Raw genomic sequence first — 26,975 nt, 5'->3', positions numbered from 1 at the left:
ATGAGTACAGACCCAACCTACTCAACCTCTCCTCATAAGAAAATCCCTCCAACCCTGGTATCAACATAGTGAACCTTCTCTGGACTGCCTCCAATGCCAGTATATCTTTCCTTAGATAAGAGGACCAAAACTGTTCACAGTATTTTAGGTACGGACTAACTAGTGCCTTGTATAGTTTTGACAAGACTTCCCTATTTTTATACTCCATTCCCTTTGAAATAAATCTCCATTTGCCTTACATATTACCTGCTGAACTTGTATGTTAGCTTTTTGTGATTCATGCACAAGGACCCACAAATCCCTCTGTGCTACAGCTTTCTTTAGTCTTTCTCCATTTAAGTAATATTCAGCTCCTCTATTCTTCCTGCCAAAGTGCATAACCTCACATTTTCCCACATTATATTCCATCTGCCACGTTTTTGCCCACTTACTTAACCTGTCTATATCCCTTTGTAAACTCTTTGTGTCATCCTTACCACTTGCCTTCCCAACTAATTTTGTGTCATCTGCAAACTTGACGATAGTACATTCATTTCCCTTATCCAAGTCATTAATATATATTGTAAATAATTGTGGCCCTAGCACTGATCCCTGTGGCACTCCATTAGTTACAGGTTGCCAGCCTGAAAATGCCCCCCTTATCCCAACTCTCTGTCTTCTATTAGTTAGCCAGTCCTCTATCCATGCTAATTTACTACCCCGAACACCATGGGCTCTTATCTTATTAAGTAGCCTTACGTGTGGTACCTTATCAAACACTTTTTGGAAATCCAAATATATTACATCTACTGGTTCCCCTTTACCTATCCTGCTTGTTACTTCCTCGAAGAATTCTAATAAATTTGTCAGGCATGGTTTCCCCTTCATGAAGCCATGCTGACTCTGCTTGATTATATTGTGCATTTCTAAATGCTCTGCTATTACATTCTTTATAATAGACTCAAACATTTTCCCAATGACAGATGTTAAGCTAACTGGCCTATTTTTTGTCTCCCTTCCTTTTTGAATAAGGGTATTACACTGGCCAGTTTTGTCTTTTTGTTACCTCTGTAACATCTGGCCTTGATTGTTAATGTATTCTTAGATTTTTTCTCTCTGTCCCTTCCTGCCATTGTCTGACCTTCATTTCTCATATTACTATTTTGCTCTCCTATCTTGACTCTACACCTTGAATTGCTATCTCTATCCAAGCTTGATCCTTTTCCTGCTGTGTTTTTGTGCCTTAAAGGAATGTAAATTTGTTGTAAATCATCTATTAATTCTTTAAATGCTAGCCATTACCTGTCTATCATCATACCTTTTGATGTGGTTTCCCAATCTACCTCAGCCAATTTCCCCCTCATACCTTGTAGTTTCCTTTGTTTAGATTTAAGCCCTTAGTTTCGGACTGAGCTACATCACTTTCATATTATGGTCACTCTTCGCTGAAGGCTCCTTTGCAATGAGATTATTATTAGCCCTTTCGCATTGCATAACACTAGATCTAAATTAGCCTGTTCTCAAGTTGGTTCCTCAACATACTGTTCTAGAAAACCATCATACATTCCAGGAAATCATTCTTCACAGAATTAGTGCTAATTAGGTTTACCCAGTCTATAAGTAGGTTGAAGTCCCCCATGATTACTGTATTACACTTGTTACATGCACCTCTAATTTCCTGATTTCTACTGTGCCCTACATTGCTACTATTATTTGGAGGCCTATAAACACTCCTACCAATGTTTGTTGCCTCTTACTGTTTCTTAGCTCCATCAAAACTAACTCTAGATCTTGACCTTCCAATCTAAAATCCTCCCTCACTGATGTACTGATCTCATCCTTTATTAACAGCGCTGCTGCACCTCCTTTGTCTTTTTGTTTATCCTTTCTAAATGTCAAATATCCTTGACCATTCAGTTTCCAGCTTTGGTCACCCTGTAACCACATCTCCGTAATGGCAATTAGGCCATATCTGTTTACTTCTATTTGTGCCATCAATTCACTTACCTTGTTGCAATTGCTGTGTGGATTTAGATAGAGTGCCTTTAATTCTGTCTTGTTATTATTTTTGCAACTTCTAACCTTATCTTCTGGTGTGCTCTGTCCCTACCTGCCACATGCTGAATACCATTTCTCTTATTGCTACTTTGCTCTCTTGCCTTCTCCTTTCTCTTTAATTTACAACTCCTTCCGTCACATGATCCCTCATGCTCATAATTTACTTTAAAGCCCTCTCTACCGCCCTAATTATATGATTCACCAGAACACTGTTCCCAGCATGATTCAGGTGAAGATATTCCTAGTGGTGCAGCTTCCACTTTCTCCAGCACTGGTGCCAGTGCCCCAGAAATCAAAACCCATTTCTCTCTGACCAATGTTTCGGCCACATATTTTATTCTCTAATTTTATTTACTCTACACCAATTTGCTCGTGGCTCAGGTAATGATGCATTGATTATTACCTTCAAGGTTGTGCTTTGTAATTTAGTCCCCAGCTGCTCATATTCTCTACACAGAACCTCTTTCCTAGTCCTACCTATATCATTGGTTCCTATGTGGATCACATCAACTGGATCCTACTCCTCCCACTGCAAGTTTCCCTCCAGCTCTGAGCAGATGTCCCAAGTCCTGACACCGGGCAGACAGCACAGCCTTTTGGACTCTGGCTCTCGGAACTGTGTCTTTGCCCCTGACTATACTGTCCCCTACTACCACTACATTCCTATTAACTCCCCCCACTTAAATGGCTTCCTGTACCATGGTGCCATGGTCATTTCGCTCATCCACCCTGTAGCTCCCACTTTCATTCATACAGGCTGCAAGAACCTTAAACTTGTTGGACAATGAGTGTGGCACTATTCTCACCTGAGTCAGAAGAGTGTGACTCAAATCCCACTCCAGAGACTGTAGCACACAATCTAGGCTGGCCCTCAGTTTAGTACTGAGTGATTCTTTCACTGACGGAGATGCAGTCTTTTGAATTACACATTAAACCAAGACCCTGGTTTGCTGCTTCGGGTGGATGTAAAAGATCCCATGGCACCATTTTGATGAAGGGCAGAGTTCTCAACAGTGTCTTGGCAATTTTTGTTCCTTATTTAACATCACTAGAAATAGATTATCTGGACATTAATCCATTGCTGCTTGTGGGAATTTGCTGAGCACAAACTAGCTGCTTGTGTTTCCTTCATTACAGCAGTACTTACACTTCAAAAGTACTTAAATGGTTATAGAACACTTTGGGAGGTCTGGTTGTTGTGAAAGATGCTATAGAAATGCTTTCTTTCTTCAGTTCATCTTAGAAGGTGATGGTGGACCATCTTTTTGATCAATCTGTTCATTTTTTTACAACTGAGTTCTTTGCTGGTCCACTTCAGAAGGCTTCAGGGCTCAACCCCACAGGGGAGGAATTTCCATGGGGATCTTCCCACTCGTCTGCTATAAGTTCAGTGGAAATCCCACAGGAAACTCAGAAAAATAGCATACAAGTTATTTGCACTGTTTTCCCTGAGGCTTTCACTCCTCTTCCAGCTAAACTTACAGGAGACGAAAGAGAAAATCCCAATTGAAATTCACCTGCTTCGGAAAAGAAAAAACTGAGAGGTGACAGGGTGGCAACCTTTAACATTATAAAGGGGTTCAATAGGGTTGACATTGAGAAGATATTCCCATTTGTCAAAAAGTCCAAAACCAGGGGCCATAAATATAAGATAGTCACTAATATGTCCAGTAGAGAATTCAGGAGAAACTTCTTTACTCAGAGAGTAGTGAGAAAATGGAATTTGCTACCAATTGAAGTGAATAACACAGATGCATTTGAGGGGAAGCACAATAGGTATATGAGGGAGAAAGAATAGAAAGACATGCTGATTGGGTTAGTTCAAGGGAGGTGGAAGAGATTCACGTGGAGAATAATCACTGGCATAGATCAGTTGGCCTGAATGGCCTGTTTCTGCACTGTAAAATATTATGCAATTCTCTCTAGTTAAGGCAGCCCAGGTAAGGGTTAGCTGGTTTGCCTCTCTTCAAGACATTAGTGACCCAATTGGATGTTTACAAAAATTATCATTTCTCTGGTGCTGGCTCATAAATCATCACATTTCACTGAATTCAATTTCACAACTTGCTTACATGGGATTGGGCTGTGCAGCAGATGAAATTGGACAAAAATACAAATGAGTGGAAATCATATTTCCCACTTCTTATACAATATGAGATATTCCTGAGGCCTGGATAAGTGGAGTCTTTAGCAGGATTTAAACATGAGCCTGCGTACCCAACAGAACTTGGGGTCTGATCATGTGATCACGGCTGCACCACAATGGAAAGTCAGCTCATAATATTCACTAGTCATTCTCGACAAGTCATGTGTGATATATTGAATGAACACTAAGAATACAGGGCAGGGTAAAAGGTAAAAGAAGGTATGACGCATAGCCTTAGTGCAAGGTCAGGGACACTCAAGTACACATTTTTTATAAAAGCAAAAAACTGCAGATGCTGGAAATCCAAAACAAAAACAAAAATACCTGGAAAAACTCAGCAAGTCTGGCAGCATCTGTGGAGAGGAGCACAGTTAACGTTTCGAGTCCGTATGACTCTTCAACAGAACTAAGGAAAAATAGAAAAGGGGTGAAATATAAGCTGGTTTAAGGGGGGGGACCTGATAGCAACTACAGAGATATGGTTGCAGGGTGACCAAGGCTGGGACCTCAATATTGAAGGGTATTTGACATTTTGAAAAGACAGGAAGTTAGGAAAAGATGGTCGGGTACTTCTGTTAATTAAGGATGTCATTAGTACCGTGTTGAGAGATGACCTTAGCTTGAAACAGCAAGGTGGAGAATCAGTTTGGGTAGAAATAGGAAATATGAAAGGTGAGAGGTCATTTGTGGGATTAGTTTATAGGTCCCTAACAGTAGTTCACTGTAGGACAGAGTATACAGGAAGAAATAAATGGGACACGTAAAAAAGGTACCGCAATAATCATGGGTGACTTTAATCTAGATGTAGTTCAGGCGAATCTGAATGGCAAAGGCATCCTGGAAAATGAGTTCACAGTGTGTATTTGGGACAACTTCTTAGAACAAGTTCTAGAGCCAACCAAGGAGCAGGCTATCCTAGACCTGGTGATGAGCAATGAGACAGGATTAATTAATAACATCATGGTAAAGGAGCCTCCAGTTGACAGCAATCACAACATGCTAGAATTTCATATTCAGTTTAAAGGGAAGAAGTGTGGGTCTGAGACTAAGGTAATTATAATGGTATGAAGGCAGTGCTAGCTAAAGTGAACTGGGAAACTAGGTTAAAAGGTAGGACAGTAGAGATGCAGTGGCAGACATTTTAGGAGATGTTTAATAACTCTCAGAAAATATCCCAGTGAGAATGAAAGACTATTTGAGAAGGATGCATTATTCATAGCTAACTAAGGAATTAAAGGTTAGTATCGAATTGAAATAAACACTGCACAAAGCTGTCATGATCAGTGGTAGGTCAGAAGATTGGTCAGATTTTACAAACTAGCAAAGAATGACTATAAAAAAATAAAGAGGGAGAAAGTAGAGTATGAGAGAAAGCTAGCTAGTAATATAAAAACAGATAGTAAGAGTTTCTACAAGTATTTAAATAGAAAAATATAAACTAAAGCTAGTGTTGGACATCTAAAGAATGAGTCTGGGGAATTGATAATGGAAAACAAGGAAATGGAAGAGATGTTGAACAGGTATTTTGAGCCTGTCTTCTATCACATTTTTCATAATAGTATTGTGGGATCTTGTAAGGTAGGCTTATGCGTGTACATGTGGTTCTGTGTGTGGCTGATTTAATTGAATTAGAGTCGAATAGACTGCAAAGTTGAAATTATCAAAAGAATTAGGTGTAAAAATGCAAACGAGTGAGCTAAGGTAAAAGTCTCAGCAGATAGAGTGAATGAAGTTTGCATGATAAGATAAGTGGAGAGTTGTTTGGTTTTCAAAGAGACAGGGTAGGATGTCTACAACTAACAAGATAAATAGGGCAAGGTTATTACGTTTATTTTTCCCAAAAGGGAAAGGCCATATTGACAACATGTAGGTATGTAAAAAGGAAGTGTTCGGCCAGGAAAAATGAGGGGTCCATTACAGGCAGAGTCAGGAGAATTTATAATGGGGAATAGAGAAATGGCAGAGAAGCTAAATGATTACTTTGTGTCTGTCTTTACTGTGGAAGATACAAGAAATCTCCCAGAATTAGAGATCCAAGGGATGAGGAAGAATGAGGAATTGAAAGAAATTAGCATTAGTAAGAAGGTTGTATTGGAGAAATTAATGGGACTGAAGGTTGATAAGTCCCCTTTTTTAATTCATTCACGGGATGTGGACTTCACTGGCTGGGCCAGCATTTATTGCCCATCCCTAGTTGCCCTTGAGAAGGTGGTGGTGAGCGGCTTTCTTGAACCGCTGCAGTCCATGTGGTGTAGGTACACCCACAGTGCTGTTAGGAAGGGAGTTCCAGGATTTTGACCCAGTGACAGTGAAGGAATGGCGATATATTTCAAAGTCAGGATGGTGAGTGACTTGGAAGGAAACTTCCAGGTGGTGGTGTTCCCATGTTTCTGCTGCCCTTGTCCTTCTAGTGGTAGTGGTAGTGGGTTTGGAAGGTGCTGTCTAAGGAGCCTTGGTGAAGTCCTGCAGTACATCTTGTAGATGGTACACACTGTTGCTACTGTGCGTCGGTGGTGGAGGGAGGGAATGTTTGTGGATGTGGTGGCAATCAAGTAAACTGCTTTGTCCTGGACGATGTCCAGCTTCTCCAGTGTTGTTGGAGCTGCACTCATCCATCACACTCCTGACGTGTGCCATAGATGGTGGGTAGGCTTTGTGGAGTCAGGAGGTGAGTTACTCGTCACCCGATTCCTAGCCTCTGACCTGCTCTTGTAGCCACAGTATTTATATGGCTAGTCCAGTTCAGTTTCTGGTCAATGGTAACCCCATGTCGAGACCCTGGGACCTGATGATCTACATCCCAGGGTGTTGAAAGAGGTAGCTATGAGATAGTGGATACATTGGTGATCATCTTCCAAACTTCTATAGATTCTGGAATGGTTCCTGCAGATTACAAGGTGGCATAGAAGCATAGAAAATAGGAGCAGGAGTAGGCCATTTGGCCCTTCGAACCTGCACTGCCATTCATTATGGTCATGGCTGGTCATCCAACTCAACAGCCTGCTCCCGCTCTGTCACCCCACTCTTTAAGAAGGGAGGGAGAGAGAAAACAGGGAATTATAGACCTAAAATAAAACAGAAAATGCTGGAAAAACTTAGCAGCTCTGGCAGCGTCTGTGGAGAGAGAAAAATAGTTAACATTTGTTAACTCTGATTCTCTCTCCACAGATGCTGCCGGAGCTGCTGAGTTTTTCCAGCATTTTCTGTTTTTATTTCAGATTTCCAGCATCCAAAGTATTTTGCTTTTATCTTAGAATTACAGACCTGTGAGCTTTACATCAATAGTCGGGAAAATGATAGAATCTATTCTAAAGGATGTGATAAATGGACACTTGAATAATAACAATCTGATTGGGCATAGTCAACATGGATTTATTATTGGGAAACCATGTTTGATGAACCTGTTGGAGTTTTGAGGATGTTACTAACACAATTGATAAAATGGAGTCAGTGGACGTAGTATACTTGTGTTTTCAGAAGGCTTTTGATAAAGTCCCCCACAGGAGGTTGGTTAGCAAAATTAAAGCACATGGGTTAGGAGGTAATATACTGGGATGGATTAAGGATTGGCTAACAGGCAGAAAACAGAGAGTAGGAATAAATGAGTCATTCTCGCATTGGCAGGCTCTGACTATTAGGGTACCACAAGGATCAGCACATGGGCCTCAGCTGTTCACAACATATATCAATGATTTGGATGTGGGGGCCAAATGTAATATTTCCAAGTTTGCAGATGACACAAAGGTAGGTGGGGATGTGTGTTGTGAGAAAGATGCAAAGCAGCTTCAAGAGGATTCGGACAGACTTAGTGAGTGGACAAGAACATGGCAGAAGGAATATAAAGCAGAAAAATGAAAGGTTATCCGCTTTGGTAAGAAGAACAGATGTGCAGGGTATTTCTTAAATGGTAAGAGATCAGAAAGTGTAGATGTACAAAACCTGGGCATCCTTGTCAATAAGCCACTGAAAGTTAACATTCTGGTGCAGCAAGCAATTAGGAAGACTAATGGTATGTTAGCCTTTATCGCAAGAGGATTTGAGTACAGGAGTAGCAAAGCCTTGCTTCAATTGTATAGTCTTACTGCAGCTGTAAGACCACACCTGGAATATTGTGTGCAGTTTTGGTCTCCTTACCTAAGAAAGGATATACTTGACATAGAGAGAGTACAGCGAAGGGTGGCCAGACTGAATCCTGGGATGGCAGAATTGTTATCTGAGGAGAGACTGGGCTGACTAGGCCTGTATTCACTGGAGTTTAGAAGAATGAGAGGGGATCTCATTGAAACGTATAAAATTCTGACAGGGATGGACAGACTGAATCACAGAATCTTAACGGCATAGAAGGAGGCCATCCGGCCCATCACGTCTGCATCGGCTCTCCAAATGAGCATTATGACCTAGTGTATTGTCCTGCCTTTTCCCTGTACCATTGCACATTGCTTCTATTCAAATAATCATCTAATGCCCCCTTGAATACCTCGATTGAACCTGCCTCCACCACACTTCCAGAAAGTGCATTCCAGACCCGAACCACTTATTGTGTGAAAAAGTTTTTCTCACGTCACACGTGCTTCTTTTGCAAATCACTTTGCCCCCTCGTTCTTGATCCTTTTACGAGCAGGAACAGCTTCTCCCTATCTACTCTGCCCAGCCCCCTCATGATTTTGAACATCTCTATCCAATCTCATCTCAGCCTTCTTCTCTAGAAGGAGAACAGTCCCAGCCTCTCCAATCTATCCTCATAGCTGAAGTTTCTCATCCCTGGAACCATTCTCGTAATGGATGCAGGGATGTTTCCTCTGGCTGGCGGGGGGAGGGGAGGGGGTTTAAAAGAAGGGGGTCACAGTGTCGGGATGTGGGGTAGAACATTTAGGACTGAAATGAGGAGAAACTTCTTCTTCACTCAGAGGGTGGTGAACCTATAGAATTCTACCACAGAAGCTGTGGAGGCCAAGTCACTGAATATATCTAAGAAAGAAACAGATAGATTTATGGACTGTAAAGGCATCAAGAAGTATGGGGAGAGAGTAGGAGTATGCCATTGAGATAGAGGATCAGCCATGATCATATTGACTGGCGGAGCTGGCTCAAAGGGCTGAATGACCTACTCCTGCTCCTATTCTCTATGTTTCTATGTCTATGTTTTTAACCTTGGTTAGACCACTGTGTGCAGTTTTGGTCCCCTTATCTTAGGGAGGATATTATCGCTATAGGTGGAGTGCAATGAAGGTTCACCAGACTTTTTCCCAGATGGCGAGACTGTCTATGAAGAGAGATTGGGGAAACTGGGCCTGTATTCCCTAGAGTTTCAAAGAATGAGAGGTGATCTCATTGAAACCTACAAAATACTTAAAGGGATGGACAGGGTAGATGCAGGTAAGGTGTTTCCCCTGGTTGGGGAGTCTAGAACCAGGGGACACAATTTCAAAATAAGGGGGAAGCCACTCAGGACTGAGATGAGGAGAAATATTTTGACTCAGTAGGTTGTGAATCTTTGAAATTCTCTACCCCAGAGGGCTGTGGAAGCTAAGTCATTGAGTATGTTTAAAGTAGAGATTGACAGATTTCTAAATGTCAATGATGTAAAGGAACATGGGGATAGTGTGGGAAAAAGGCATTGAAATGGATGATCAGCTTTGATTGCATTGAATGGTGGAGCAGGCTCCATGGGCTGAATGGCCCATTCCTGTTCCTTTGTCCCTAACAGGGAAAAAATGCTGGGAAAACTATTCGACCTAAAGTCTGACAAGTGCCTAGGACCAGATGTCCTGCATCCTAGGGTCATAAAAGAAGTGGCTGCAGAGATAGTAGAGGCATTGGTAATAATTTTCCAAAATTCCTTAGGTTCTCAAAGAGTCCCAGCAGATTGAAAAATAGCAAATATAACTATAGGCCAGTTAGCCTAACTTCTGTCATTGGGAAATTGCTAGAATCCATTATTAAAGAGGTTATAGCAGGTTATTTAGAAAAACATTATGGGATCAGGCAGGGTCAATATAATTTTGTGAAAAGGGGAATCTTGTTTAACTAATTTATTAAAGTTATTTGAGGAAGTAACAAGCAAGCTAGATAAAGGGGAACCTGCAGATGTGGTGTAATTGGATTTCCAAAAGGAATTTGATAGGTGCCAGATCAAAGGTTACTACACAAGATAAAAGCACATGGTGTAGGGGTTAACATTTTTAGCATGGATAAAGGATTAGTTAGCTAACAGGAAGTAAGAGTAGGGATAAATGGGTCTTTTTCGATTGGCAGGCTGTAACTAGTGAGTGCCACAGGGAACAGCGCTGGGGCATCAACTATTTACAATCTATATCAATGACTTAGATGAAGGGACCAAAGGTTTAGTAGCTAAAGTTGTCAAAGACATCAAGATAGACAGGAAAGTAAGTAATTGAGAGGATTTACAGAGTCTACAAAGGGATACAGATAGGTTAAGTAACTGGGCAAAAATTTGGCAGATGGAGTATAATGTGGGAAAATGTGAACTTGTCCATTTTGGGAGGAAGAATAGAAAAGCAGTATACTATTTAAATGGAGAGAGAGGGAGAGCGAGAGAGAGAGAGAGAGAAAGAGACTACAGAACTCTGATGTACAGAGGGCTCTGGGTGTCCTGGTACACAACTCACAAAAAGCTAGTACGTAGGTTCAGTGAGTAGTTAGGAAGAAAAATGGAATGTTGGCGTTTACTGCAAGGGGAATGGAATATAAAAGTAGGAAAGTTTTACTGCAGCCTTGGTCTTGGTGAGAACATGTCTGGAGTACTGTGTATGATTTTGGTCTCCTTATTGAAAAAGGACAAATTAGTGTTGGAAGGTATTCCAAGAAGATTCATTCAACTCATTCCTGAGATGAAGGTCTTATCTTATGAAGAAGGGTTGAGTAGATTGGGACTATATCCTTTGGAATTTAGAAGAATGAAAGGTGATCTTATTGAAACATATAAGATCCTGAGGACACTTGATATATTAAGTACTAGTAGGAAGTTTCGACCTGTAGGGGAGACTAGGAGTCACAGTTTAAGAATAAGAGGTCGATGAAGAGAAATGTTTTCTCTCAGATGCCGTTAGTCTGTAGAATTCTCTTCCCCAGAAAGTAGTGGAGGCTGGTTTATTGAATTCATTCAAGGCTGAGTTAGATAGATTTTTGATATACAATGGTTATGGGGAGCTGACAGGAAGGTGGTGTTGAGGCCACAACCAGATCAGCCATGATCTTATTGAATGGTGGAGCAGACTGGAAGGGCCGAATTGTCTACTCCTGATGTTAAGTCCTATATTTAATGGTCATCCTATGTAACTACTCTAAGGAATTATCCTATGTTCCTACATTCTTATATGGTTTCAACTGAAGCTGGAGTTCTTTGGGCAAGTCTAAAATCTAAATTTAACCAAGACTTAAACAACCATATGATGAAGGACAAATAATGCAAAAAGAAAAACAGGCAGAGTTCAGAAAACAGGGAGAGGGAGGGAAAGGATAGATATTTGAAAAGGAAAAAATTGTAAGGCTATGAGGAAAGAACAAAGCAGAGTGGAACAAATTGGATGGCTCATTCAAATAACTATATGCATGCAACTGTATGTAATGCCCTTTTTTTCTGTTAGATTTTAGGAAGAATAAAAGGGTGGAAAAGCTAGGATGAAAGATGAATAAAGACTGATATATCACATAATAGAAATTAGTAAATGATTTTCTAAACAAATTAAAAGTAAAATAATAGCTCAGGATAAAATAAGACTTTGCATCTGTCTTCACAAAAGAGGGGGATGATGCAGATATTGTACTTAAGGAGGAGGAGTGTGAAGTGCTGGATGTGATAAACATAGGTAGAGAAGAAGTATTAATGGGATTAGGACCCTTGAAAGTGGATAAATCACTAGGGCTGGATGAAATGTATCCTATTCTGTCAAAAGAAGCCAGGGAGGAAAGAGCACAAGGTCTGATCATCATTTTCCAATCCTCACTGGATACAGGTGAGGTGCCGGAGGATTGGAGATCTGCTAAGATTGTATCTTTGTTAAAAAAAAGGGATAGACCAAATAATTACAGGCCAGTCAGTTTAACCTCGGTCGTGAGAAATTTATTAGAAACAATTCTGAGGGACAGATAAACTGTCACTTAGAAAGGCACAGATTAATCAAGGATAATGAGCATGGATTTGTTAAGGGAAGATCATGTCTGACTAACTTGATTGAATTTTTTGTGGGAGTAACAAGGAAGATTGACGAAGGTAGTGTAGTTGATGTGGCCTACATGGACTTTAGCAAGGCTTTTGACAAGATCCCACATGGCAGACTGGTTAAAAAAAATAAAAGTCCATGGGATCCAGGGGAATGTAGCAAGCTGGATACAAAACTGGCTCGTGGCGGGTAACAAAGGGTAATTGTTAATGGGTGTTTTTGTGACAAGAAGGCTGTTTCCAGTGGGGTTTCCTCAGGGCTCAATACTAGGTCACCTGCTTTTTGTGGCATATATTAATGATTTGAATGTAAACGTAGGGGCATGATCAAGAAGTTGGCAGATGGCACAAAATTGGCCATGTGTTTGATAGTGAGGAGGATTGCTGTAGGCTGCAGGAAGACATCAATGGACTGGTCAGGTGGGCAGAAAAGTAGCAAATGGAATTCAGCCCAGAGAAGTGTGAGGTGATGCATTTGAGGAGGTCAAACAAGGTAAAGGAATACACAATAAATGGGAGGATACTGAGAGGCGTAGAGGAAGTGAGGAACCTTGGAGAGAATGTCCACGGATCCCTGAAGGTAGCAGGACAGGTCGATAAGGTGGGTAAGAAGGCAGAAGGAATCCTTTCCTTTATTAACCAAAGTATAGAATATAAGAGCAGGGAGGTTATGCTGGAACTATGGGCAGAATTTTCCCCTCCCATCGGGGGGAAAGTTTAAGAGCGGGCGCATGAAGGCGTGCCTCCGATTGGGGGTGCGCTTCCATTTTACGTGGGCGGGCCAATTAAGGGATCCCTGAGCCGAGAGTGCGGGAGTGTGCTCCTTTGCGCATGCGCACGAAAGAGCACACTCATCTCCCTGAGGCTAAGCGCTGCCTCAGGGAGATCGGCTCTACAGTAAAAAATCTGAAAAATAGAAAAAAAAATTCCCTGACATGTCCCCTCATGTGACACTGTCACATGAGTTGGGACATGTCCATCATTTTTAAACACACTTTAATTACATTTTTTAAAACCTACATGAAACCTCATCCCGCCCGTGGATGAGGTTCCATGCTTTCTCTAATGCCCGCCAGGGCACCTGGCCTGCCCGCCAACCTTAAGGTTGGACGGGCAGGTCCATTAATTACTTTAATGACTCTGTCAATGGCCTCAATTGGCCACTGACAGGTCGGCGGATGCACAGCTGATTCTGATGTGCCTCTGCCTACCTGAAAATTTAAATGGGGCGGGGTGACGTCGGGAGTTCCGCCTGACGTCATCCCACATCAGCGAGCGGGCCCAGCCCCTCGCTTGCCGACTGGGAAATCCTGGCCTATATTAGTTAAACCACAACTTGAGCACTGTGTGCAGTTCTGGTCACCTCATTACAGAAAGGATGTAATTGCATTAGAGAGGGTACAGAAGAGATTTATGAGGATGTTGCCAGGACTGGAAAATTGTAGCTATGAGGAAAGATTGGATAGGCTGGGGCTGTTCTCCTTGGAACAGAGGGGGTTGAGGGGAGATTTAGAACCACAGAAAAGTTACAGCACAGGAGGCCATTCGGCCCATCTTGTCCATGCCAGCCCGAGGACACCCAGGTGCCCTTTCTAATCCCACCTTCTGCACCCGGCCCATAGCCCTGCAGCTTACAGCACTTAAGGTGCAGATCCAGGTACTCTTTAAAAGAGTTTAAAGTTTCTGCTTCTACCACCAACTTGGGCAGCGAATTCCAGACACCCACTACCCTCTGCATAAAAAAGTTCTTCCTCATGTCCCCCCTACACCTTCTGCCACTTATCTTGAATCTATGTCCCCTGGTTCTAGAATTCTCCATCAAGGGAAACAATTTTATCCTGTCCACTCTATCTATTCCCCTCATAAATTTGTGCACCTCAATCAAGTCACCTCTCAGCCTTCTTTGTTCCAAGGAAAATAACCCCACCCTATCCAATCTCTCCTTGTAGCTACACTTTTCTAACCCTGGCAACATTCTTGTAAACCCCCTCTGCACTCTCTCCAGAGCTATTACGTCCTTCCTGTAATGTGGTGAACAGAACTGCACACAATACTCCAGTTGTGGCCTCACCAGTGTTTTATACAATTCCAACATTATATCCTTACTTTTAGATTCTATACCTCTACCAATGAAGGAGAGCATTCCATATGCCTTCTTTACAACCTTGTCTACTTGAACTGCTGCCTTCAGGGATCTGTGTACTTGTACGCCAAGTTCTCTCACTTCATCTACCCCTCTTAGTACATTCCCATTTACTTTGTAATCCCTGTAACTGTTTGACCTCCCTAAATGTATGACCTCACACTTTTCTATGTTAAAATCCATCTGCCACTTTACCGCCCACTCCGCCAGCCTATCTATATCGTTTTGGAGATTATAGCTATCCTCTACACTATCCACTACTCGGCCAATCTTTGTGTCATCTGCAAATTTTCCAATCGTGCCCCCCACGTTCATGTCCAAATCGTTAATATATAACACGAACAACAAGAGTCCAAACACTGAGCCCTATGGAACACCACTTGAGACAACTTTCCATTCGCAAGGGCATCCATCGACCATTACCCTTTGTTTCCTGTTACAAAGCCAACCATTTATCCAGTCTGCCACGTTACCCTGAATCCCATGGGCTTTTACTTTCCTGACCAATCTGCCATGTGGGACCTTGTCAAATGCCTTGCTAAAATCCATGTACACAACATCCACTGCACTACCTTCATCAACCCTTCTTGTCACTTCCTCAAAGAATTCAATCAAATTTGTGAGGCAAGGCCTTCCTTTAACAAATCCATGCTGACCATCCCTGACTAGTCCATGCCTTTCCACATGACAGTTAATCCTATCTCTCAGGATTGATTCTACTAATTTGCTCACCACCGATGTAAGACTAACTGGCCTAAATTTGTTTGGCATTTCATTTGATCCCTTTTTAAACAATGGAACTACGTTTGCATTTCTCCAGTCCTCTGGTACCTCCCCTGTATCTAGTGAAGATTGGAAAATCATCTCAGAGCATCTGCTATCTCCTCCCTGACTTCCTGCAGCAGCCTCAGAACTAATCCATCTGACCCTGGCGACTTATCAACTTTCAAGGATTTCAACCCTTCAAATACTTCCTCTCTCTTTATGACTATCCCATCCAATATCTCGCAGTGTTCCTCCTGGACTACTATATCTACATCCTCCCTTTCTTTTGTAAACACGGAGACAAAATATTCATTCAAAACCCTTCCCACAGCCTCTGCATCTACACACAAGTTTCCATCTTCATCTCTGATAGGTCCCACTTTTTCCTTAACTCACCTTTTAGCATTAATGTATTGGTCAAACATCTTTGGGTTATCTTTAACTTTACTTGCTAATCTTTTTTCATGCCCTCTCTTTGATTTCCTTTTTTTAATTCGTCCCAGCACTTCCTATATTTGTCTAGGCTATCAGCAGTACTTAGTTCTTTGATTGAGATGTACAATATTATGTTCTGAAGAAGAGTCATATGGACTTGAAACGTTAACTCTGTCTTTCTCTCCACAGATGCTGTCAGACCTGCTGAGTTTTTCCAGCAATTTTTGTTCTTGTTTCAGGGCTATGGACCAAATGCTGGAAAGTGGGATTAGGCTGTTTGGCTTGTTTCTCGGCCGGCGCAGACACAATGGGCACAATGACCTCTTTCTGAGCTTTAAACTTTCGATGATTCTATGATTACATACAAACAGGATGCCCTAGAAAATAGAGGATGAAGGAAAAACAAACTTCTTATCTCAAATTTCACCTAACCTATCAGCATATCAGGATCATAGAATGATTTAGCACAGAAGGATGCCATTCGCCCCATTATGCCTTTGTCGCTTCTTAGAAAGAACACTCCCTCCCCCATAATAGCTTTGCAAATATCTCCTTTTCAAGTATTTGTCCAATTCCCTTTTAAATGTTGCCACTAAATTTGCTTCCACCAACCTTTCAGTTAGTGCAAACCAGATCATGATAACTTATTGTGTAAAAAACCCTCTCTTCTCGCCTCTAGTTCTTTTCCAACTACCTTATACTTGAGTCTTCCTTCTATTCCTTGCTTCATCATCTACTTATCAAGCTTTCCCTTAATCATGTCTATGCTATTTCCATCAAACATTCCCTGTGATAGCTAATTCCATATTCTCACCACTCTGGGTAAACTGCAGCGGTTCAAGAAGGCAGCTCACCACCACCTTCTCAAGGGCAATTACAGATGGCCAATAAATGCTGGCCTATCTAGCGATGCCCACATCCCATCAATAAATTTTTTAAAAGTTTCTCCTGAATTCCCCATCGGACTCATAGTGATTACTTTATATTTATGGCCGCCAATTCCTATCTCCTTCAAAAGTGTAAACATCTTCTGTATGTCTATCTAACTCTTTCATAGTCCAAAAGACCTCTATTAGGTCATCTCTCAGCCTTCTCTTTTCTAGAGAATTCTAAAAGAACCTCTGTCTTTTGTGATAGCTATAACCTCTCAATTTTGGTATCATCCCCATAAATCCTTTTCTGTACCTTCTCCAGTGCCTCTATATCCTTTTTAATACATGGCGACCAAAACTGCATACAATTCTGGTCTAACCAAGGTTTTAATTATAAGTTTATTTGTACAGAAATGCACCAAGGCTCCTTAGGTAGCACCTTCCAAACCCACGACTTCTACCACTTAGAAGGACAAGGGCAGCAGATACATGGGAACACCATCACCTGCAAGTTCCCCTCCAACACACTCACCATCCTGACTTGGAAATGTATCTCCATTCCTTCACTGTTGCTGGGTCAAAATCCTGGAAGTTCCTCCCTAACAACACTGTGGGTGTACCTACACCACATGGACTGCAGCGGTTCAAGAAGGTGGTTCACCACCACCTTCTCAAGGGCAATTAGGCAAGGCTAATAAGTGAGCCAGCGACGCCCACATCTCATAAGAAAATAAAAAGAATTCAGGTGCTGATTTCAAATATCAAATAGTAGTGTCGCTCAGTCACACCAAGCTCTTACCTTCAGCTGGATGTTAACATTGCATCTTCTGTTGAGTAATGTCTCCACCACATTTATATGCCCGTGCTGACTGGCAATTGAAAGGGGAGTAGCACCATTCTGTACAGGGAGAACACATGGAAAATTTATTTTATTTTATCTTCACCAAATTTTCTCTCCTGCTGTTATCTCCTGAAGACTCTCATTCATTATTAGAACCCCATTTCCACAGGTAAAAGCAAAATACTGCACATGCTGGAAATCTGAAACAAAAACAGAAAATGCTGGAAAAACTCAGCAGGTCTAACAGCATCTGTGGAGAAAAGAAAAACAGGGTTAACGTTTTGAGTCCTTATGACTTCTTCAGAGCTAAAGAGAAGTAAAATGTAATGCAATTTATACTGTTTAAGGGGGGTGGAGCAGGTGAAGCTGGATAGAAGGCCAGTGATAGGTGGAGGCAAAGGAGTGATTGCCAGAGATGTCATGGACAAAAGGACAAAGGGGGTGTTAATGACAGTGGTACAGGCTAAAGGAGGTGCTCCTGGTGGCATTAAGGTCAGAAAGCAGGATGTGATTTTAGCAGGACAAGGGTAAGCACTCTGGAAAGAACAACATGAAATGAACGTGACAGATGGACCTAGTGGGGGTAGGTTGGGGGGGGGAGCGACGATGGTGGGAAAAAAGATTGAAACTAGAATAAAACAATGAATAAAACAATGAATAAAAATGAATTTAAATAAAAATAGAAATAAAAATAAGTGGATAAAAAATTAAAATTAAAAAATTAAAAATATAAATTAAGAAATGAGAATGAACATTGAAACAAGGGGATATAAAGGGGGTGAGGATAGAGGAGAGAGTTCATGGTCTGAAGTTGTTGAACTCAATGTTAAGTCCAGAAGGCTGTAAAGTGCCTAATCCAAAGATGAGGTGCTGTTCTTCTAGTTTGCGTTGGGCTTCACTGGAACACTGCAGCAGGCCAAGAACGAACATGTGGGCATGAGAGCAGGTTGGGGTGTTGAAATGGCAAGCAACAGGAAGGTCTGGGTCATGCTGTGGACAGACCGAAGGTGTTCCGCAAATCGGTCACCCAGTCTGCGTTTGGTCTCCCCAATGTAGAGGAGAACACATTGGGAGGAGCGAATGTAGTAGACCAAATTGATGGAGGTGCAAGTGAAGCGCTGCTTCACCTGAAAGGAGTGTTTAGCCCTTGGACGGTGAGGAGGAAGGAGGTGAAGAGACAGGTGTTGCACCTCCTGCAGTTGCATGGGAAGGTACCCTAGGAGGGAGAAGAGGTGTTAGGGGTGATGGAGAAGTGGACCAGGGCGTCCCAGAGGGAACGATCCCTTCAGAATGCCGACAGGGTTGATGAAGAGAAGGTGTGTTTGGTGGTGGCATCATGCTGGAGTTGGCGGAAATGGCGGAGGATGATTCTTTGAATGCGGAGGCTGGTGGGGTGAAAAGTGAGGACAGGGCGGACCCTATCATGGTTCTGGGAGGGAGAGGAAGGTGTGAGGGCAGAGGCGGGGGAGATGGGTCGGACACAGTTGAGGGCCCTATCAACCACAGTGGGTGAGAAACCTCGGTTATGGGAGAAGGAACACGTCAGATGCGCCGTTTTGGAAAGTGACATCATCGGAACAGAAGCGACGGAGGCGAAGGAACTGAGAGAATGGGATGGAGTCCTTACAGGAAGCAGGGTGTGAGGAGCTGTAGTCAAGGTAGCTGTGGGAGTCGGTGGGCTTGTAGTGAATATTGGACAGTCTATCACCAGAAATTGAGACAGAGAGGTCAAGGAAGGGAAGGGAAGTGTCAGAGATGGACCACGTGAAGGTGATGGAGAGGTGGAATTGGAAGCAAAATTGATTAAAAAAATTTCCAGGTTCAGACGAGAACATGAAGCAGCACCGAAACAGTCATCGATGTACTGAAAAAAGAGTTGTGGGAAGGGGCCTGAGTAGGAATGGAACAAGGAATGTTCCACATACCCCATAAGGAGACAGTTATAACTGGGGCCCGTGCAGGTACCCATAGCCATACCTTTTATTTGTAGGAAGTGGAGGAGAAATTGTTCATGAGAGAACAAGTTCAGCCAGACGGTGGAGAGTGGTGGTGGATGGGGATTGTTTGGGCCTTTGTTCAAGGAAGAACTGGAGAGCCCTCAGACCATCCTGGCGAGAGATGGAGGTGTAGAGGGATTGGACATCCATGGTGAAGAGGAGGCGGTTAGGGCCAGGGAACTGGAAATTGTTGATATAACGTAGGGCATCAGAGAAATGGCGGATGTAGGTGGGAAGAGACTGGACAAGGGGAGAGGGAATGGAGTCAAGATGGGAAGAAATGAGTTTTGTGGGGCAGGAACAGGCCGACACGCTCGGTCTACCGGGACAGTCCTGTTTGTAGATTTTGGGGAGGAGGTAGAAGCAGGCTGTCCGGGGTTTGGAGACTATGAGGTTGGAAGCTGTGGAGGGAAGATCTCCAGAGGAGATGAGGTCAGTGACAGTCCTGGAAACAATGGTTTGATGTATCGACTGAAGTTCCATCCCTCATATTTTGAATCCACCTGGGATTACAATTACCTCCAGGACATACAACACTCCTTGGACAGCTGTTCTCGCCGCATTCTGAGATCCACAGTCAATGCCATGCGCCGCCATATAAACACACTCAACCTCTCCCTCCGGCAGCACCAACTCAGCATATCTCAAAGCTGTCCTTGTCCCCAGTTTCATTTTATTCTTCGTCTCATCCGACGCCTTAAGAAGAAACTTTGTCTCTTCCTTTCAGGTGCTAAGGAACGCAAGCTCCAAGAACTCATCGATACCAATGCCCATCCAGGACCCTCCATCCCTTCCCATCCCTCTGACCCCATCCTATCTTCTAATCCCAGCCCTTGCCGTGTATTCACCATACCCTCTGACCTTCCCCTCTCTGATGCTGAACGTACAGTACTCAGCAAAGGACTCAGTTTCATGCCCTGAAGCCCTCACCTCAATGAATTCCAGGCTCGGCACGACCTCTTCTTCTGCTGCCTCCATCTCCGTCCTCACTGCTTTGGGCAGGAGTCCTCCCACCCATTCAACGTATCCTTTCACCCACCTCCAGTATTCTCCCTCCACCTGGACCCCTCCCTCTGGCCTCTTACCTGCTGTTGATCTTTTCATTGAGTACTGTCGGCGTGACATCAGCCGTCTCAATTTCTCTGCTCCTCTCACCCACCCTAAACTGTCTCCTTCTGAACTTGCTGCACTCTGTTCTCTCAGGTCCAAGCCTGACTTTGTCGTCAAATCTGCCGACAAAGGTGATGCTGTTGTTGTCTGGCGCACTGACCTCTATTTCACAGAGGCTGAGTGCCAACTCACAGACGCTTCCTCCTACCTCTACCTGGATCATGACCCCACCACCGAACATCAAGCCCTTCTTTCCAGGACTGTCACTGGCCTCATCTCCTCTGGAGATCTTCCCTCCAACCTCATAGTCTCCCAACCCCGTGATTTCTCTGATTGCCCTATGTCATATCAACAATTTCCAGTTCCCTGGCCATAGCCGCCTCCTCTTCACCATGGATGTCCAATCCCTCTACACCTCCATCCTTCACCAGGATGGTCTGAGGGCTCTCCGATTCTCCCTTGAACAGAGACTCGAACAATCCCCATCCACCACCACTCTCCTCTGTCCGGCTGAACTTGTTCTTTCAATAAACAATTTCTCCTTTAACTTATCTCACTTCCTCCAAATAAAAGGTGTGGCTTTGGGTACTCGCGTGGACCCCAGTTACGCCTGTTCCTTTATGGGGTATGTGGAACATTCCTTGTTCAAGTCCTACTGCATTCGCTGCTCCCAACGCGGTCTCCTCTACACTGGAGAGACCAAACGCAGACTGGGTGACCGCTTTGCAGAACACCTTCGGTCTGTCCGCAAGCATGACCCAGACCTTCCTGTCGCTTGCCATTTCAACACCCCATCCTGCTCTCATGCCCACATGTCTGCCTTGGCCTGCTGCAGTGTTCCAGTGAAGCCCAACGCAAACTGGAGGAACAGCATCTCATCTTCCAATTAGGCAGTTTACAGTCTTCCGGACTTAACATTGAGTTCAACAACTTCAGACTATGAACTCTCTCCTCAATCCTCACCCCCTTTATATCCCCTTTTTTCAATATTCATTCTCATTTCTTAATTTTTATTTTTTCATTTTTAAATTTTTTTATCCGCTTATTTTTATTTAAATTTATTTTTATTCATTTTTAAATCCTATTTTCAATCGTTTTCCCCATCACCGTCCCCTCCGCCACCCCACCCCCACAAGAGCCATCTATCACTTGTTCATTTCATGTTGTTCTTTCCAGGGTGCTTACCCTTGCCCTGCCATTATCACATTCTGCTCTCCGACCTTAATGCCGCCACTAGCACCTCCTTTAGCCAGTACCACTATCATTAACATCCCTTTGTCCTTTTGTCCATGACATCTCTGGCAATCTCTCCTCTGCCTCCACCTATCACTGGCCTTCTATCCAGCTGCACCCGCTCCACCCCCTTTAAACAGTATAAATTTCATTACATTTTACTTCTCTTTAGCTCTGAAGAAGAGTCATAAGGACTCGAAATGTTAACTCTTTTTTTTTTCCACAGATGCTGTTAGACCTGCTGAGCTTTTCCAGCATTTTCTGTTTTAGTTTCCCATTTCCACAGGCACTGGTCTCTTCCTGGAATCTTATTCATTCTTCATGTGTAAGCTTTGGCAATGAGTGAAAGTAAGCTATACAATTACTATAGGCATCATTGTCAAACACGACCCGACACAATCTCCTTCCATCAGAGGGTCACAGGCTAACACTCATGACTTGAAACAAAGCTAATCTTCTTTCTCACACAGAACTACAGAGGCCACTTAAAACGGAAGCTAAGGAAAGGTCATTGGTGAAACAGCTGAAGTTAGTTGGGCTGGGACACTTCCTGACCAACTCCTGCAGTGATGTCTTGGGGCTGAGATTATTGGCTTCCAAAAACCATAACCATCTTCTGCTGTGCTAGGTATTACTCCAACCACTGGAGATATTTTCCCTGACCCCCATGAACTTGAATTTAATGGGGTCCTTGGTGCAAATGCTGCCTTGCTGTCCAGTGCGGCACTGTCACCTCACCCCTGAAATTCAGCACTTTCATTCATATTGGCGAAGGCTGTAACAAGGTCTGGAGCTGAGTGGTCCTGGCGAAATGAACCTGCACTCAATGATCAGGTTATTGCTGAGTAAAGGCTACTTGATAATGCTTTTGTTGTCTTCTTCATCACTTTGCTGATGACTAAGGGTATGGGAAGGAGGCCACTTCAATCACTGAATCTATGCCAGCTCTCTGTGAGAGCAAGTCAGCTAGTCCCACTCACCCTCCCTTTTCTCCATGGCCCAGCAAATTTTTTTCTCTTCAGATAATTGTCCAATTTCCTTTCAAAAGCCACAAGTGGATCTGCCTTCCCCACACCCTCAGGCAGTGCATTCCAGATCCTAACCACTCGTCACGTAAAAAATGTTTTTCCTTATGTTACCTCTGGTTCTCTTGCCAAATACTTCAAACTAGTGTCCACTAGTTCTCAATCCTTCCACCAATGGGAACAGTTTCTCCCTATCTACACTGTCCGGATGCCCCTCATGATTTAGAACACCTCAATCAAATCTCCTCCCAACCTTCCCATCTCCAAGAAGAACAGTTCCAGGTTCGCTATTCTATCCTAGTAACTGAAGTCTTTCATCCCCACAACCGTTCTTGTAAATCTTTTCTGCATCCTTTCCAATGCCTTCACATTTTTCCTAAAGTGTTGTGTTCAGAATTGAACACAATACTCCAGATGTGGCCAAACCAGCATTTTATAAATGTTCATCACAATTTCCTTGCTTTTCTATCCTATGCCTCTATTTATAAAGCCCAGGATCCCATGTGCCTTATGCCTTTCTCAATCATCAATGATTTGTGCATACATACAAAGCACAGTGGGCCACATTGGGAACTTTAATCTGCAATGTACAGTTGTGTGTTTTATTTCTTTTCTGACCTTTAGATAAATTGTAAAATTCAACACTAAACAATACAAACTTTTTAAAAATTCATCCACGGGATGTGGGCTTCGCTGGCTGGGCCAGCTTTTATTGCCCATCCCCAGTTGCCCTTGAGAAGGTGGTGGTAAGCTGCCTTCTTGAACCGCTGCAGTCCATGTGGTGTAGGTACACCCACAGTGCTGTTAGGAAGGGAGTTCCAGGATTTTGACCCAGTCACAGTGAAGAAAAAGTGATACATTTCCAAGTCAGGATGGTGAGTGACTTAGAGGGGAACTTTCAGGTGGTGGTCTTCCCATCTATCTGTTGCCCTTGTCGTTCTAGATGGTAGTGGTTGTGGGTTTGGAAGTTGCTGTCGAAAGAGCTTTGGTGAATTCCTGCAGTGCATCTTGTAGATGGTACACACTGCTGCTACTGTGCGTCGGTGGTGGAGGAAGTGAATGATTGTGGATGTGGTGCCAATCAAGTGGACTGCTTTGTCCTGGATGGTGTCAAGCTTCTTGTGTGTTGTGGGAGCTGCACACATTCAGGCAAGTGAGGAGTATTCCATCACACTCCTGACTTGTGCCTTGGACAGGCTCTGGGGAGTCAGGAGGTGAGTTACTCATCGCACAAATCCTAGCCTCTGACCTGCTCTTGTAGCCACAGTATTTATATGGCTAGTCCAGTTGAGTTTCTGGTCAATGGTAACCTGCAGGACACTGATAGTGGGGAATTCAGTGATGGTAATGCCATCACTGAACGTCAAGGATGGTTAGATTCTCTGATGTTGGAGATGGTCATTGCCTGGCACTTGTGTGGCATGAATGTTACTTGCTACTTGGCAGCCCAACCGTGGATATTGTCCAGGTCTTGCTGCATCTGGACATGGACTGCATCAATATCTGAGGTGTTGCGAATGGTACTGAACATTGTGCAATCTTCAGAGAACATCCCCACCTCTGGCCTTATGATAGAAGGAAGGTCATTGATGAAGCAGCTGAAGACGGTTGGGCCGAGGACACTACCCTGAGGAACTCCTGCAGTGATGTCCTGCAGCTGAGATGACTGACCTCCAACAACCACAGCTATCTTCCTTTGTGCTTGGTATGACTCCAACCGGCTGAGAATTTTCCCCAGATTCCCATTGACTCCAGTTTTGCTAGGGCTCCTTGATGCCACACTCGGTGAAATGCTGCCTTGATGTCAAGGGCAGTCACTCTCAACTCACCTCGGGAGTTCAGCTCTTTTGTCCATGTTTGAACCAAGGCTGTAATGAGGTCAGGAGCTGAGTGGCCCTGGCTGAACCCAAACTGGGCGTCAATGAACAGCTTATTGCTAAGCAAGTGCCACTTGATAGCACTGTTGATGACCCCTTCCATTACTTTACTGATGATCGAGAGTAGACTGATAGGCTGGTAATTGGCCAGGTTGGATTTATTCTGCTTTTTGTGTACAGGACATACCTGGGCAATTTTCCACATAGCCGGGTAGATGCCAGTGTTGTAGCTGTACTGGAACAGCTTGGCTAGGGGCACGGCAAGTTCTGGAGGACAAGTCTTCAGTACTATTGCCGGAATATTGTTAGGGTCCATAGCCTTTGCAATATCCAATGCCTTCAACTGTTTCTTGATATCACGAGAAGTGAATTGTATTGGCTGAAGATTGGCATCTATGAAGCTGGGGACTCCTGGAGGAGGCCGAGATGGATCATCCACTCGGCACTTCTGGCTGAAGATTGTAGCAAATGCTTCAGCCTTATCTTTTGTACTGATGTGCTGGTCTTTTCTATTAGGGGAGGTGGCGGTGTGGCGGTATTGTCCCTAGACTGGTAATCTAGAAACCCAGGGTAATGCTATCTAATGGTAGATAGTGAAATTTGAATTTTTAAAAAATGACCATGAAACCATTGCCAATTGTTATAGAAACCCACCTGGTTGAGTAATGCCCTTTAGGGAAGGAAATCTGCTGTCCTTACATATGACTCCAGACCCATAGCCATGTGGTTGACTCTTAAAAAAGTGCCCTCTGAACAAGGGCAATTAGGGATAGGTAATAAATGCTGCCCTTGCCACCCTCAGTGCTTCCTCCAAGTGGTGTTCAACATGGAGGAGCACTGATTCATCAGCTGAGGGAGGGCAGTACATGGTGATCAGCAGGAGGTTTCCTCGCCCATGTTTGACCTGATGCCATGAGACTTCATAGTGGTCCGGAGTCGATGTTGAGGACTCCCAGCGCAACTCCCTCCCAACTGTGCCATCACCTCTGATTGGTCTGTCCTGCTGGTGGGACAGGACATACCCAGGGATGGTGATGGTGGTGTCTGGGAAATTATCTGTAAGATACGATTCCGTAAGGATGACTATGTCAAGCTGTTGCTAGTCTGTGAGACAGCTCTCCCAATTTTGGCACTAATCCCCAGATAAGTGGCAGAAGGTATAGGGGGGCAGTGGGTAGTGGGTGTCTGGAATTCGCTGCCCAAGTTGGTGGTAGAGGCCACTCTTAAACTCTTTTAAAAAGTACCTGGATCTGCACCTAAAGTGCTATAAGCTGCAGGGCTATGGACCGGGTGCAGGAAGGTGGGATTAGAAAGAGCTGGGTGTGCTCGGGCTGGCATAGACAAGATGGGCCGAATGGCCTCCTTCTGTGCTGTAACTTTTCTATGGTTCTATGTTATTGAGGAGGACTTTGCAGGGTTGACAGGGCTGAGCTTGCCTTTGTTGTTTCCCGTGCCTAAGTCGATGCCGGATGGTCCGTCCTTTCATTCCTTTTTTGTGACTTTGTAGCAGTTTGATGCAACTCAGTCGCTTGCTAGGCCATTTCAGAGGGCATGTAAGAGTCAACCACATTGCTGTGGGTCTGGAGTCACATGTAGGCCAGACCAGGTAAGGAGGATAGATTTCCTTCCCTAAAGGGCATTAGTGAACCCGATGGGATTTTTCATGGTCAGCATTAGACTTTAATTCCAGACTTTTATTGAATTAAAATTCCACCATCTGCTGTGGCGGGATTCCAACCCAGGTCCCCAGAGCATTATCCTGGGTCTCTGGATTACTAGCCCAGTGACAATACCACGACAACATCACCTCCCCAACACAGTGACAACACAGGAATAAACCAATGTGTCAATCATCGATTACTTCCAGTTATGTGAGATATATCACTGCAGTTTCTATATGAATACTTAGTTTTCTTACTTTCGTTGATAGTTCAGTGGAAGCCCCATACTCCAAAAGAAATTTCACAATTGTATCATTTCCTTGTTGAGCAGCAAAGTATAATGCTGTAGAACCTGACTGGGGAAAAAGAAAGGGCATTAATTCAGTCAGCAAAAATCAGCTACTGCTCTCAATCTTTTATCAGGCTTTAACTAAGTTAATGGTAATGTTTTGATTGAGTTTGAATTGTTGTTGTTCTTCCTAATTGTTAATGTTTCTTTGTTCCCACACTGACAGTTGTTTTTTTCTAACTTCGTTCAAGATACATTGCAGAGAATTTCCTTGGGGCAATTTTCTTGATTGGCTGCCGTCACGGCACGTCACGTTGGCAGACGCCCCACATACAGCCACTAACCAGGGTTTCTGCCAATAC

General features: G+C 43.5%; 1 protein-coding gene across 1 annotated transcript in view; it reads right to left on the bottom strand.

Moving 5' to 3' along the window:
• ankrd29 (ankyrin repeat domain 29) overlaps positions 1 to 26,975 on the bottom strand; it is a 122,927-nt gene that overhangs the window by 93,495 nt on the left and 2,457 nt on the right. Inside the window, exons 3-4 of the mRNA XM_078539746.1 lie at positions 26,582 to 26,680; positions 17,380 to 17,478 (exon numbers count right to left, since the gene is read on the bottom strand). Coding sequence (XP_078395872.1) covers positions 17,380 to 17,478; positions 26,582 to 26,680 — 198 coding nt within the window. The remainder of the gene's footprint in view (positions 1 to 17,379; positions 17,479 to 26,581; positions 26,681 to 26,975) is intronic.

Source organism: Cetorhinus maximus, chromosome 4, assembly GCF_964194155.1.
Source record: "Cetorhinus maximus chromosome 4, sCetMax3.hap1.1, whole genome shotgun sequence".
In the NCBI taxonomy this organism is placed as follows: Eukaryota; Metazoa; Chordata; class Chondrichthyes; order Lamniformes; family Cetorhinidae; genus Cetorhinus; species Cetorhinus maximus.
This window is presented reverse-complemented; position numbering and strand designations above follow the sequence as displayed.